Here is a 15,795-nt window from a genome sequence, read left to right on the forward strand (position 1 = left end):
GTACTCTTCACTCCACCCCCACCACAATGTGTGCAATTAATATTACTTTTAAACCCAACGCGCCAACAATCGATTACTTAAATGTTCACTGTACAAATAGTCATTAAGCTGGGTAAGCCTACTGCCAGTCTATCATGTACACTCTAGCCTGCTTATGAAGCTGAGTGCGTGTACTGGCAGTCTATAATGTGGACTGTTGCCTGCTTATTATAATCGATTCTTTATATGTTCTTTGTACAAATAGTCATTAAGCTGGTTGAGCGCCCCCAGTTCGATTCCAACTCACGCCCACCACCGCTGACGATTATTTGAAACGGACCTGGGCCTCCCCTAGGTCGACTCAGCCTCAAACGCGTAACTGCTGTCGTGTGTGAACATCGTCACTGGGGAGACAAAGGCGGCCGGGCATCGTGGATCCAAGACCCGGGCGAAGCCGGGTCATGTCTATGTGTGTATGTGTGTATGTGTTTATGTGTATGTCTGTGTGTCTGTATGTATGTATGTGTAGGGATGTTAGAGAGAGGGCCGTTATGCATGGCAGCCTATGGGAAAGAAACACAGTGGGCGGGGCTACGTGTGTGCACAGGGAGATGCCCTCTGCGACGTCCGAGCCAGACACCCTGGGGGGGGGCTGGTTCGGCGTTACGATCCCCCGGGGCCCCACCCCTCAAGGAGGGTTGGGTATAAAAAGGGGTCGTTATATGGGCTTAGGCAGTTATGTTATAGTTAAGCTAAGAAGTCGGAAGACGTCGTAGCTAGAGCCCTGGACTCCCCCTGATCGCCGCCCTTATCAGGGCCCCACGGGATCAGGCTCGAGCCAGCGGCGTGGTCCCGTGAACCAGAGCCAGTGCTCTGGGACTCCGGGTACCGTAGCCCGATTACCAGTGTCGGGCCAGACAGCCTCCCCTAGCTCTTTAGTGGAGGACTCAGGGGATAGGCTATGGATAGCTAGGGGTATTCCCTGAGTTATACGGGTGAGGGGGCCGCTACCCCCTCTAGTGCTGTCCTGTACTGGCAACTTGTTAAATAAATATACGTGTGCCTCAACTCCGTTGTCAAGCGTCCTCGACGGGTACTTCATCTGGCGTCAGAAGTGGTAAAAATGGAAACGCGCCATACAGCTCGGACCAGGGTACCACGAGAGGAGGACGCCGCGGAAATCGCCGAGCCCGAGACAGAGCAACAAGATGGGGTGCAGCCGGAGCCTGGCGCCTTCTCACCGGGACGTCAGCATGGAGAGGGGCCGCAGCCAGATGCACTACGACTGGCTCACGAACGGCTGGCGGAGCTACTTTATGCCGCTGCCGCCACACTGGAAGGCATTACGCGGTTGGGGGCTGGTGGTCCACCGCAGGGCGAGGAGAACCGGCGGCCGGAGCACTTTCCCGCCATTTCAGCGACTTCAAAATTTGAATTTCCCGCCATGGACGCCGCGGCTGTTCGGGGCGTGGCCAGCTTAGACATCGGCTCCGACATCGCCGTCGCCGGGGCTGCAGCGTCATCGCAGCCGAAGGATGCGTCATCGCTGCCGCGACAGGCGATGCCATCGGCCAGTCGCGCCGAGGCACCGCCAAAGGGAGGTGAAAGCAACCTGCGGGAGTCCACATCGACCGCTGCGCTTCACCAAAGACTGCCCCCGCTGAAAGAATTCATCGGTGCGGAGGGTGACTGGGGCGGCTTCCGGCGACGCTTCCTCGCCCATCAGGAGATGGCGCGGTGGTCCGACGAGGAGGCCCTTTGCGCGCTGCCGGCGCTCCTCGATGGGGACGCGCTCGCCGCACTCACGTCGGCGCCAAAAGAGAAGCGGGCTACACTACCAATGGCGCTACAGCTGCTGGCCGGGGTCTATGGACCTTCAGCCGAATGCCGTCAGCAGTTCTACGATCGCAGGCGGGGTGAAAAAGAGTCGCCTCTGGCTTTCCGGACAAGTCTTCTGGCGCTGGCAAAAACAGCCTTTCCCCGCATGGACGACGACGGCGTGGACGCAATGGTCGCGGAGAAGATCCTCCTCTTGGCGGACGACCTCGACATCGTCGTCATCGCACAAGGGGATGCAGAAATGACCTCCCTCCAGGCTGCGCGACTCCTCCACGCCAACCTTCTGCAGCAGCGGCGAAAGGCAAACAGGGCATCGGCTGGGCGTGCGGTGGCTGCAGCCACCCTTCCGTCAGAAGAACTTTATGCCGTCGACCATCGACGGCAACAGACGACGGGGGCGCGGCCGGGTCGGGACGGGTCGAGGCGTTTCGACCGTCCATCGTCTCCATCGGCGCTCCCGCGGTGCTTCAACTGCGGCATCCGGGGCCATGTCGCCTCGGGGTGCCGTTCTCCTCGACAGCGGGGGACGACGCCTCGACAGGACGCCGGCCCTCCTCTTCCTCCTCCCAAGCTCCAGCACCATGATCCGGCGAGTCGCGGCACCTCACATGTTTGGCCAACGCACCCACCTGTCGCACACTCTCGCACCGTAACGAACGGGGGGCCGGTGGGGCGCTGCGATGGACCGGCGCGGATCACTGCGGGGACTCAAATCGAGCCCGAGCGGTGGTCCGTGTTGGCCCATCGCGTGGTGGCCGCGGCGTCGGGATCGTCGGCCGTGGTCGGTTACATTGATGGGGTGGAGGTACGCATCATAGTCGATACAGGGGCATCGGCGACAATTATTTCGGAACTAATTTACAATATTCTACCGGTGCAGAGCCGTCCTTTGCTACCGGTTAATGTCCCTTTCTATGCCGCTAACGGGGGCTCTCTCGGCATCGTGGGACAGATTCGAGCGCAAATTTCTATCGGGGACATCAAATTGTCGGGGCCGATTTTTGTCTCCTCCTCACTGGCAGTTCCGTGCCTGCTGGGGACGGACTTCTTGGGCAGGATGCCAATTCGTATTTTGATCGACCAAGGATGCATTGAGCTTCCGTCGGGGCGACGTATGGCGTTCCTGCCTTCCCCTGTAGCGACTCGGACGGCGTTCGCGACGGTACCGGCGTTCGTCGTAAAAACAGTGCGTGTGCCGCCGGGGGCACAAATGCTGGTACCTCTTAAACTTCGTAGGCCCTTCGCTAAGGGTGTTGGGGATCAGGGTGTTGTGCTGGGGCCGTCTAGGGCCGGGGTTAATGGGCCTCATTTAATTCCGGCCCAGACCATCGTAAGGGGGGACGAGGATCCCTTCATCGCGGTCCTCAATGTCGGGTCGCAGACAGTAGTGGTTCCCCAAGGGACTGTGCTCGCTCACGCGACGCCGGTGCCCTGCGAGGAACCTGCCGTGAACCACATTGACACTGCTGCTCGGACGCACCCGCATTCGGACGGCGATGAAGGGTGGCTCGACGCGCTTTGTGCGGGATCGACGAACCTGTCCAATTTAGAGCGCCAACGGCTTAGATCGCTGCTAAAGGAATTTTCCGACGTTTTCAGTCGGAATAAATACGATTTGGGTTGTACTCACCTGCTGCGTCACCATATTGACACGGGTGACAGCGCGCCTATTCGCCAAAATCCTTTTCGGTTGAGTCCCGCCGAAAAGGACCATGTCAAATCGGCTGTCGATGACATGTTAGCCGCCGACATTATCTCTCCCTCTACCAGCCCTTGGGGAGCACCGATTGTCCTGGTTAAGAAACAGGATGGCTCGTTGCGGTTTTGCGTAGATTTCCGTCGCCTTAATAAGGTTTCGGTTGCCGACGCATACCCGCTCCCACGGATGGACGAATCGCTGGACGCCTTGGCGGGAGCGCGATTCTTCTCCACACTAGATTTACTTTCGGGATTCTGGCAGCTTCCTCTGGACGATGACTCGAAGCCTAAAACCGCTTTCCGTACACCGCACGGCCTGTTCCAATTCAACCGGTTACCGATGGGCTTACACTCAGCGCCGGCAACCTTCCAGCGGTTGATGGAATTGGTTTTGGCTGGATTGCAATGGGAATCGTGCCTGATTTATTTGGATGACGTAATTGTTTTTGGAAGAACCTTTGACGAACATCTCCAGAGGCTGCGGGCGGTTTTCCAAAGGATGCGGGCTGCTAATTTGAAATTTAAGCCCCAAAAATGCTATTTGTTTCGCGAGTCAGTGCGTTATTTGGGGCACATCGTGGGGCGCTCGGGTATTGCTACCGATCCCGCCAAAACGCAGTGTGTCAGCTCCTGGCCAATTCCGACCTCGGTGGGGGAGGTGAGGAGTTTTATTGGCTTCGCTTCATATTACCGACGGTTCGTCGCTAATTTTGCTACAATTGCCAAACCCCTACATGCTTTGACATCAAAAGGGGTTCGGTTCCACTGGGGTCGGGATGAGGAAGTAGCTTTCTGCTCCCTTCGGGATGCATTGGTGAAGGCTCCTCCTTTGACTTACCCCGATTTTTCGAGGCCGTTTTTGCTCGACACCGACGCGAGCAACACAGGTATCGGAGGCGTGCTTTCCCAGGTGGTTGATGGCGTGGAACGGGTGGTTGCGTACGGCAGTCGGGTGTTGTCTCCAGCGGAGCAAAAATATTGTGTCACCCGTAGAGAACTGTTGGCAATTGTTTTCTTCATCCAACAGTACCGCCCATATCTGTACGGTCAGCATTTCACTGTCCGTACGGATCATGCGGCACTGCAGTACGCCCTGAAGGTTCAACAGCCATCGGGACAATTGTCCCGATGGCTGGAGGTCCTCCAGGAATTCGATTTTGACACCACCTATCGTAAGGGCATTCGCCACACAAATGCGGACGCTCTGTCGCGCATGCCAACCACCTCCGAATGCGCATGCCTCCTGGGGTCGGGGCGTTGCAAGCCAGCGGGGGACATGACGGTTCCAGTCCTGGCGGCCGCCGCCGATGTTGACACATCGCTCCCCGATGAGATCGGGAAACAGGGAAGGGATTCCCTGCTTGGGTTGCCTGTGATTGAGTGGGGACGCCTCCAGATGGAGGACGCCTCCCTCCTCGCGCTGCGTCGTCGCGCCAGGGAGAGGGGGTGTGGGACGGGTGATGCCGACAATTGGGAAATACACGCAGGCTTGCTCATGCATTGGGACGGTAAATCCCACCGTCACCGGCTGGTAGTTCCTGCGGGGTTACGGGGTAAGGTGGTGTGGGCTGCTCATGAGCGCCTCCTCCACCTGGGTACCCAAAAGACCCTCGCCTCGCTCCAGCTGGATTTTTTTTGGCCGGGCATGACACGGGATGTCACGGATCTGCTGGCAGCATGCCCCCGGTGTGCGCAACGCAAACCACCAGCTCGGGAGTCGAACCCGCCGTTGCAGTCCATCACAGTCTCCAGGGTGAACGAACTCGTAGCGTTGGATATCCTGGGGCCGTTTCCCGCCACCCCTAGGGGCAATAGATATTTGCTAACAGGGGTCGAATACTTCACACGCTGGCCTATGGCCTGGCCCCTGGCAAATCAGTCGGCAGCAGCCATCGTGGACGCCTTTGTCCAAGGCTACGTCATGGACAAAGGTGCTCCGGAGCGGCTGCTGACCGACCAGGGTAAAAATTTTTCCGGGAACCTCCTCAAACAAGTCTGTGATCTCCTAGGTACAAAGAAGATTCGTACCTCTCCCTATCACCCACAAACTGACGGGATGGTCGAGCGTCTGCATCGTACCATCACGTCTATGTTGTCGCACCTGGTTTCGGAGTCACAGACCAATTGGGACTTGCAAATTCAAGGGGTCCTGGCAGCATATCGATTGGCCCCCCATGCTGCCACGGGATTTTCACCCTTCTTTCTCATGTATGGTCGCGAACATGACCCACCTGTTCGGGCACAGCTGCAGATCCCCGCGCCTCTAGGTAAAATAAAATTGGACGAGCACGTTAAATTTAACCTTCAAAAGCTAACTGAGGCGCGGGATGCTGCCATGCTCAATTCCCGCATGCGCCAAAAGGCGAATGAGCGCCTCAGACTCGCGCGCGCGCACGTGCTGCAGTGGAAGCCAGGGGACAGGGCATGGCTGCACTGTCCCCAGGTACCGCTTGCGACCTCCTCGAAACTGGTACGGCCATGGCGGGGCCCCGTCGAGGTGGTCGAGGTTTTGCGACCGCAGTGCGTTCGTATCAAGTGGGGGAGGCGCCGGTGGTTCGTTCACCCCTCTAGACTAAAACCCTTCGTTGCGGTGCGGGGCTCTGCTCCACACGCGCAGGGCCAAGCATGTGAGGGGTCGACCGACCCGGAGGGTCCGCCTCTGTTGATCTCACCTGACGTCTTGCCGGTTGCCCCGCCCCCAGGTTCTCCCGGAATGACGGGCTCGCGCACATCCCTCACGGGGGATGCCGAGGGTCCCGCCACTCCAATTGCGGACTCGCCTCGGATGGGACAGCGGCCACCGAATGGTCCGCCATCTGAGGTTGGCCCTTGTGACGGGCCTGCGGCAAGGACGCGCGCTAAAATGCGCAGACTCTTATAAAAACACTGGAACGCGAACAAGAAGTGAAAACGAAACGAAAATAAGAAAAAATTTTTATTTTTTTTGCGTTTTCTGGTACACTTTCGTGTGCTATTGTTACTGGACGCTGCGTTCGTGTGGCGCTCTTGGCGCGTTGTTGTATTATGGCTGTGTGTGTGTGTGCGTCTTGTGTGCGTGTTGTGTGTGCGCTGAGGGTTCCGGGAAATGTACATATCTTGCCTCTACGGATTTCGTATTTATTCGGGGGGGGGGGCGCGTCGGTTTGTTCTCCCTTTAGGGGCATTGTTAGTGTTGTTGTTCAATTCTCGTTCTGTTAAATGAAAAAATGGGGCACACACGGGGGGAGTCAAGGGGTAAAGATTCATTTGTTGAAATTGTTGCAGCCGGGACGGCTGCGAGCTATGCGGGGGGGAGTGATGTAGGGATGTTAGAGAGAGGGCCGTTATGCATGGCAGCCTATGGGAAAGAAACACAGTGGGCGGGGCTACGTGTGTGCACAGGGAGATGCCCTCTGCGACGTCCGAGCCAGACACCCTGGGGGGGGGCTGGTTCGGCGTTACGATCCCCCGGGGCCCCACCCCTCAAGGAGGGTTGGGTATAAAAAGGGGTCGTTATATGGGCTTAGGCAGTTATGTTATAGTTAAGCTAAGAAGTCGGAAGACGTCGTAGCTAGAGCCCTGGACTCCCCCTGATCGCCGCCCTTATCAGGGCCCCACGGGATCAGGCTCGAGCCAGCGGCGTGGTCCCGTGAACCAGAGCCAGTGCTCTGGGACTCCGGGTACCGTAGCCCGATTACCAGTGTCGGGCCAGACAGCCTCCCCTAGCTCTTTAGTGGAGGACTCAGGGGATAGGCTATGGATAGCTAGGGGTATTCCCTGAGTTATACGGGTGAGGGGGCCGCTACCCCCTCTAGTGCTGTCCTGTACTGGCAACTTGTTAAATAAATATACGTGTGCCTCAACTCCGTTGTCAAGCGTCCTCGACGGGTACTTCATATGTATGCGTGTGCATGTGTTTGTGTGTATGTATGTGTGTGTCTATGTATGTGTGTGTATGTGTTTCTGTGTATGTATGTGTGTGTATGTATGTGTGTTATGTGTCTGTCTGTGTGTCTGCATGTATGTGTGTGTGTATTGTGTATGTGTTTGTATGTGTTTGTGTGTTTACGCTCGCATTACACAAATGTGTTGCAGGTCTAAGGCGTTCCTTGCGCAGCATTGCCGCTTTATTATTTCAGTCGTTTACTGCCGTACGCACCCTGACAGTCGTGTGTGTCTGCAGCAAGCGCGTGTATGTGTACCTATGGACGCGCGCGCGTGTGTTGTGTAGGGGGAACGGTAGTGTAGTGCTTAGCGTGCTGCCTGTGTCTGTGTGTGTGTGTCTGTGTGTGTGTGTCTGTGTGTGTGTCTGTGTGTGTGTCTGTGTGTGTGTCTGTGTGTGTGCGTGTGTGGTGTGTGGGGAGCGGTAGTGTAGTGCTTAGCGTGCTGTCTGTGTGTCTGTGTGTGTGTGTGTCTGTCTGTGTGTGTCTGCGTGTCTGTGTGTGTGTCTGTGTGTGCGTCTGTGCGTGTGTGGTGTGTGAGGATCGGTGGGTGTAGTGCTTAACGCTACGCTGCGCTACCAACCCGGCGAACCCAGTTCGATTCCCGCTCACGGCCACCACCGGTGACCATTGTTTGAACCTCCCCTAGGTCGACTCTGCCTCAAACGAGTAACTGCTGTGGCGTATTAACATCGCCACTGGGGAGACAAAGGCGGCCGGCCGTGGTGGATACAAGTCCCGGGCGAAGCCGGGTAGTACAGCTAGTATATAATATATGCACTGTCCTTGAAGTTGATTGGTCCACACCCGAGACAGCTTTCCTTAGAGCCTAGTCTCACATGGGTTGGACCAGATGACGCCAAAAGGCACACAACTCAAAGACAATGCACCATCAGAGTATGAGAGCTCGGGGTAAGCATTTACACCATTGGAACCTCATTTGCTAGTATAAAATATGATAATTGGTTTTTTACCCTTCTATCTGGCAACGAAACTGACACTTTTTTACAAGGAGTCATGTTTGCATAGACCACAATACCTGCAGCCATAATGCAAACAAAAAACATAACTCTGATAATATATGCACTGTCCTTGAAGTTGATTGGTCCACACCTGAGACAGCTTTCCTTAGAGCCTAGTCTCACATGGGTTGGACCAGATGACGCCAAAAGGCGCACAACTCAAAGACAATGCACCATCAGAGTATGAGAGCTCGGGGCAAGCATTTACACCATTGGAACCTCATTTGCCAGTATAAAATATGATAATTGGTGTTTTACCCTTCTATCTGGCAACGAAACTGACACCTTTTTTACAAGGAGTCATGTTTGCATAGACCACAATACCTGCAGCCATAATGCAAACAAAAAACACAACTCTGATAATATATAATATATGCACTGTCCTTGAAGTTGATTGGTCCACACCTGAGACAGCTTTCCTTAGAGCCTAGTCTCACATGGGTTGGACCAGATGACGCCAAAAGGCGCACAACTCAAAGACAACGCACCATCAGAGTATGAGAGCTCGGGGTAAGCATTTACACCATTGGAACCTCATTTGCTAGTATAAAATATGATAATTGGTTTTTTACCCTTCTATCTGGCAACGAAACTGACACTTTTTTACAAGGAGTCATGTTTGCATAGACCACAATACCTGCAGCCATAATGCAAACAAAAAACATAACTCTGATAATATATGCACTGTCCTTGAAGTTGATTGGTCCACACCTGAGACAGCTTTCCTTAGAGCCTAGTCTCACACTACTATACACTACTATACACTACAACGAAAGGGTAAAGGTGGAACACGCTACAGCAAAATTACTATAGTGAATAACTCACCCCCCCCCTCTTGCATAATGAATAGATGTTATCTATCAGCTTAACTCAGCCTAGCATCCCCCCCCCCATGCCCCCCCCTACCTTGGCTCCCCCCCCCCCCCCTCTTACCCGATATAGTCGCGTTTCTCTATTAGCTCTCTTCACTTACTATAGTGACTTTGGCTGTAACAGTTCCTCCTGAAGGCGGAAGCTTGTGTTGCCTCCGAAACGTCGTGATTTAATTTAGTTTTCATTTATTTTATTTTTTACCTAAGTGACTTTACCGAAAAACCAGAGAGTATGAATCCTTGCAGTCACGAAAGCATCAAATCTAGAAAGTGACAATATATTTGCAAAACGTAGTAAAAGGGATTGCTGTGAATCGGGGTATGACTGTATTGTTGCGCTTTTTTAGCCAGTAAAGCTTCACCGACTCTTATGGCACTTTTTCAGGGCGTCCTGCTGAGTTTTTATAATTGGGAACGATGTTGCTGCTGCGTGTAACCCCAATTGAGTATTTTCCAGCTAACTTTTCAACATTGGGTTGTTTGGCCAAAACCAGTTACATTGTGTCTTCTTTCCGCTATGGGAATAAATGGGCAAACCCAGAGGAAATCCATGTAGAACAGGTGGAGAACATACAGACTCACACAGTAAAGTGCTCAAGTTGGGAATCCAAACAAGTTAGGAATCTAACTACTGGACATCTGTGAAAAATAGCTGTATAGCTCATCGGATTCCTCCAGTATAAATACAGATTCTGATTCTGCCTTTTACTGTGAGGCACCAGTGTTACCACTGCACCAAGCTTCCGCCCAACATGATTACCGCTTTGTGAAAAGTGATTGTCTCAAAGAAGACTGGCTCCCGTCATCGGAATGTGGAATGCTTTATGAGGCGATAAGACAACCCCATTGCTCATTTGAGTGAGAAGATGATGAGTTTCAGAATTCACATCCTGATCTTCTTGTTAGCCCCAACCTGGGTCTCCCGCTAGGCCTCGGCAAGGTAAGGTAAAAGTTAAAAGGTAAAAACAACGAGCCTACCTTTACCCTACCTTTTACCTTATCAATCACTCTACCCTTACCTTTTACCCTTTAGCAGGTAAGGTACAAGGTAAAAGGTAAAAAGCAACGAGCTTACCTTTACCCTACCGTTTACCCTTACCCCATACAAATTACCCGTTTACAGGGTAATTACTAGGGAACTACTACACATGAACAAGGTTTATAAAGTAAATGCTCGGTAGATCGCTTTAATCATATAGAATACTCTCGATTATTCCAATTTTACACGCTTTCTTTTAACTCACTCTTTCTGTCGTTGTCGTTATTGTTGTATCCTCAAATCTTGAAACTCATTTTTTACCCACTTCCTAATGTGGTATCGACTGCAAACTTGGTATACTTAGGTCATACTGATGACAATACTATATTCTATAATAAAAAAATCTATATATTTTTAAACAATCTTTTTTAGATGTTATGTTTCAGCTTGGGTCTAATTGTCCACGCTCAACTGACGTTGGCTGTAATTGGCCACGGTCCCTTACGTTGTGGCAAGCTTCGGGGCCACTTCCTGGAGTCGTGGAGTTCTGCCATTACTCGTACATTTCATAAAAGCGTGTTTTTAATCAAGTTTGTTTTAATATTACTTATTAAATGTAGGCCACGGACTGCGCGACGGAGCTTTTAGCGGTAAACAATGTACCGTATTTACCGGGTAATACTTTGCGCTACCTTTACCCTACCGGGTAATTCTTCTGAGCTACCTTTACCCCTACCCTTTACCTTACCCCTTGGCATGTCGACATCTTTACCCTTTACCTTTACCCTTTTACCCGGTAAAAAGGGTAAATTACCTTACCTTGCCGAGGCCTATCTCCCGCATAGAACACAGTAGAGTCTCAATGTCTGATACCTGGTAAAATAGAAGACGTAAAATCACTTGAACTCACCTTGTTAACAAAGGACATGAATGACAATCGCTAACAGATATAATAGTTGTGAATGAGCTCTCCCCTAGTTCGACAAAGCTCAAGGGGCTAAGAAAAGGGCATTAATCACAAGCGCTACTAAATCGCATGGGGCTCTTGCGAACACAGTTTTAAATAAAGGTTACCAATTAGATTAATCTCAATTGGTTATCTCTTGGTTAAAGCAGGGCGGTAGATTACATAAATATATGTATGTTGAACTTATTTCGCACCATACGCAGCCAACCGTGCTAATAGGAGGTGCGGATGGATGTTGTGAAACTCAGAATGAGAATATGTATTGATCCTGGAGAAATCCGATGAGTTATGAAGCTCTTTTTCACAGTTGAACCTTATGGCGGTACCCCGGGGCACCATAGTATCCCGGCTCTCGCACAATGTCCGTGTTGCAGTCATTTTTAGTCTGTTGATGGTCGGCGATGTGGCAATCGACTCATCTCGACGAGCTGTACTCACGATGCACCACTACGGTGCGTACGAGCGTTCAGGGTTTCGGCGCAATCGACCTCGGTGCGTGTCGACATCGCGGAATAGCACCGATTTCGGATTGATTTGTACTCCAGTCGCGAAGTTAAGCACACCCCTGGAAAAAAACGTATCCCAGAAGTAAAATATTTAATTGCCTCGGCCATTTATTATATTTTGAGACCCCGGGGTACCGCCATATGGATCAGTTGTCCAGTCTGGGCGGGTTAGAAAGTTACAACAATTAAAAACACGATCGTAGTGAAAATTATAGGAAAGCAAAGCAAATGACAAAAAATAAATACGCAACAAAGTATACACACACGTTCTAATTGCATAAGCACAGACCGCACCAAGACAACGACACAGTCCCTCAATACAACTGCAAGGTTCGAAGGTGCCATAACCCTGAGCTCGCTAGAAGGCAATACACCAAGTGGGCTAATCGCTATCTGTTTCCATCTGTACGGGGATAGAGCGTTGCCCCCTCGCGCAAGGCATGGGGTTCCTCCTCCCCACGTGTACAATAAACGCTCGCGTCACGAATTGTCTGAAAACGTCTCAAAATAAAATCCCAATGCAAGAACCCTCCCGAAAATGAGAACAGTAAATGTAAAATGTTAACCAGAAGTGATAATGAATCCCAAAGGCCTAATGGATCCCAAAGCCTCTCACCTTGGTTCAAAATCAGAATATTTAATTCATATTGGAGGAATCCACCTAGTTCAGAACGAGAATTATTTCATTTATACTGGACGAATCCGATGAGCTATAAAGCTCTTTTTTCACAGACGTTAAGAGACACCACAAGTAGGAGAATCTCAATGGGCGTATAACTGGTTGGATAAACGGCATCACTTACACGAGAGACAGTGAGTGTCGTCAATGTGCACGATGATGGCATGAGATGGCATCAAGCCCGCCAGAAGTGATTGATGATGATCAGTGTCCCCTCTCACCTGCTCAGCACAGAGGCGGGCGGCGCAAGACAACGAACACCCAGCCACGCACACCGCGTAAAGGGCGATTCCTCTCTCACCTCTCACTCGAATGGCGTCCGTGGGCAACGCCGCCCTCATCACGGGGAGGAAGAGGTCGCTGTCGCGTTCTAACCCTCCATGAGACGAGTCGCCCGCCTCCAGTCTGAAGACCGCGGAACCTCAACGAGGGGGGGGGGGCACTACCACCCCGCTTGGTGCGCGCGCTCCTCTAGGGGGGCGTCACGTGAGCGCGCCGTGACGTCACGCCGCTGTGGTTTACCGGTTGCCAGGCAACCCCAATTGGGCTTCTTGCACATTTATTTTAATACTAGATTTTACTACCCGGCTTCAGTTTTTCAGTTTCATTTATTTGGTATAGTACTGTGAGCCATTCGGCTCTTGAATCGGGTGCAACCGCAACAAACAAACAACTAAAACACGAACAAGAAAACATCTGAAAGTGACTATGCGCAAACAGAAAAATCCAGGAAAAAACTGCAAAAAATCTTCCAGAAAAAAGCACCGTACACCAACACTGTGCAAAAATCCCAGTGGGATGCAAGTCAAACAACAACAACCACAAGACAACTTAGATTAAAGTCATCATTCTAACTCCGTACTACAACAAACAAACATGGCCGAACCAAAAAACTTTTCGAAATCACCACGCCCGGTCGCCTTTGTCTCCCCAGTGGCGATGTTCGTTTGAGGCTGAGTCGACCTAGGGGAGGCCCAGGGCCGGTTCAAATAAGTGTTATTGGTGGTGGCCGTGAGCGGGAATCGAACTCAGGTCGCCGAGTTCGTAGCGCAGCACACTAACCACTACACTACCGCTCCCCCCACACACACAGACACAAAGACAGCGTGCTAACCACTACACTACCGTTCCCCCCACACACACAGACAGCGCGCTAACCACTACACCCACCGCTCCCCCCACAACAACAACCGCCATTCGCCACTAAGTGGCGGTGACGTCACCACGACGCTTATGCCAGGCCAAGTGCACCTTGAGGCCACGTGAAGTGTCGAACGCCCACTGGCAGGAGGTCACGGGGCAGACCCAGCAGGTGCCACGGGTCGACTGACCGAGATGACTGAGATGACTGGCTGATGCACCACCTGTACCCCCTACTGTACCAACTTGCTGTGCTTTAGTCACCCGGCGATCCGCTCGTTGTTGTGAGCGTCGCTCCTCCGCCCTCCGTTGTTGTTGGAGGGCGACTCCCTCCAACTGCCCAGTAGCGTCCTTCACGAGCCTTCTCCACAGAGGCCGATCTTGACACCGCTGGTACCAGTCATCGGCAAGTCCACTCAGCTCCACGTCCTCCTGTACCACATCACTCCATCTCTTATCTAGCCCGTGCCGCGCCCGTTTAGCCCCCTCGATCCGGCCGAACAAAAGCTGTTTAGGCATACGGTGGCTGGGCATGCGGGCTACATGACCCAGCCAACGCAGCCTTGCCTGCCGGAGGAGCTCACCGATGGGAGATTGCCCAGATCTTTCAAGGATTTGTGAGCTCCTCACACAATCCAGCCTGGTCAAACCCAGGATGGATCGTAGGCAGGCCAGCCTAAATGTTTCCAACCGGCGAAGATGCTCCATTAGGGGTGTCCACGTTTCGCAAGCGTATAGAATGGAGGGAATGACCGTGGCCGAGAAGACCTGAAGCTTCGTGCGGAGCGACAGACCAGGTAGCTTCCACACAGCGTTACGCAACCGATGAAAAGATATTGCCGCTCGACTGATTCGGAGTGAGACCTCTGCTGTTAAACTGGAGCCGGTCATAAGCACACTGCCCAGGTATGGGAAACTCTCCACTCTCTCCACTACTGCCCCATCGCCGATTGGGAGTTGTGGGGGTGGAGTGTCCGATGGTACAAAATACCCAGGCAGGTGCTTAGTTTTGGTGGGGCTGATGGTAAGGCCCCACCTCTTAGTGGCACGCTCCAGTCTCAGCAGCAGCGTCTCCAACTCCTCTTCTGAATGAGCAGCTATTACCAAATCATCGGCATACATAACGTGGTTGACCAATAGGGAGCCATCCCTTGATCGCACCCGGGTGTCGATCAGCCTCCCATTATATCTGTACCAGATGGAAATTCCCCCGGTACAGCTATTGAAAGCTTGTTAAATAATGTGGGAGCCAGAGGACATCCTTGTCGCACCCCAAGGTGTACAGGGAAAGGCTCTGACTCCCGGCCACGTAGTTTTACCCGGGCCCGCTCACCATCATGAAGGTCCTTAATGATCGTGAGCAGAGGGTCAGGGACTCCGAAAGCACGAAGAACAACCCAGAGCCCAGGCCTACTGATGGTATCATAGGCCTTGACCAGGTCAATAAAGCAGAGATGTAGGTCTTGTTGAAATTCCCTACACCTCTGCTGTAGCAGACGGACAGAAAATATGGCATCTGTGCAGGACAGCCCTTTCCTGAAACCGCATTGGGGCTCCGCAAGCCTCTCCTCAGCGTGCCTAGCAAGGCGATGTTGAATAATCCTTGCCAGGACCTTTCCCGGCACACTGAGGAGTGAGATGCCCCAGTAGTTGTTACAGTCTGTGCGGTCCCCCTTCTTAAAGAGGGGGACCACCAGGGCATCCTTCCAATCCTGCGGAACCCGTCCAGTGGTCCAGACTGTTGTTATGATGTCATATAGGGCAGTCTGTGCAAAAAACGCCACCCTCCCTGAGCATTTGGCTTGGGAGATCATCTCTGCCCGGTGCCTTTCCTGGTCTCAGACTCTGGATCGCCTTCAGTACTTCCTCAACAGATGGCACCTCAGCCAGCCACTCACAGGGGGTGACCTCTTCCAATATTTGAGGCACCGCAGCCCTAGCAGGGTTCCCCCCACACACACAGACATACAGACAGCGCACTAACCACTACACCCACCGCTCCCCCCACACACACAGACAGCGCACTAACCACTACACTACCGCTCCCCCCACACACACAGACACACAGACAGCGCGCTAACCACTACACCCACCGTTTCCCCCACACACACGCGCTTGCTGCAGACACACACAACTTTCAGGATGCGTACGGCAGTAAACGACTGAAGTAATAAAGCAATGCTGCGCGAAGAAA

The 15,795-nt window shown here is 52.6% G+C and overlaps 1 protein-coding gene across 7 annotated transcripts in view; it reads right to left on the minus strand.

Moving 5' to 3' along the window:
- Nucleotides 1-12,906, minus strand: part of LOC133354898 (putative tyrosine carboxypeptidase MATCAP2) — a 65,213-nt gene extending 52,307 nt beyond the window's left edge. For 3 of the 7 annotated variants that reach the window (XR_009756643.1, XM_061572075.1, XM_061572081.1), the window contains exon 1: nucleotides 12,763-12,889. Coding sequence is in view for 1 of the 7 variants with exons in the window: in XM_061572079.1 (XP_061428063.1) it covers nucleotides 12,763-12,802 (40 nt within the window). In the remaining 6 variants the exon portion in view is untranslated. Of the gene's footprint in view, nucleotides 1-11,128; nucleotides 11,183-12,762 lie in introns of all 7 variants that reach the window. The other 4 variants (XM_061572076.1, XM_061572079.1, XM_061572077.1 and 1 more) reach the window with 4 other exon arrangements.
- Between the last annotated feature and the right edge of the window lie 2,889 nt (nucleotides 12,907-15,795).

This window comes from Lethenteron reissneri, chromosome 49, assembly GCF_015708825.2.
Source record: "Lethenteron reissneri isolate LAM-NWPU_2019-01 chromosome 49, ASM1570882v1, whole genome shotgun sequence".
Classification (NCBI taxonomy): Eukaryota; Metazoa; Chordata; class Hyperoartia; order Petromyzontiformes; family Petromyzontidae; genus Lethenteron; species Lethenteron reissneri.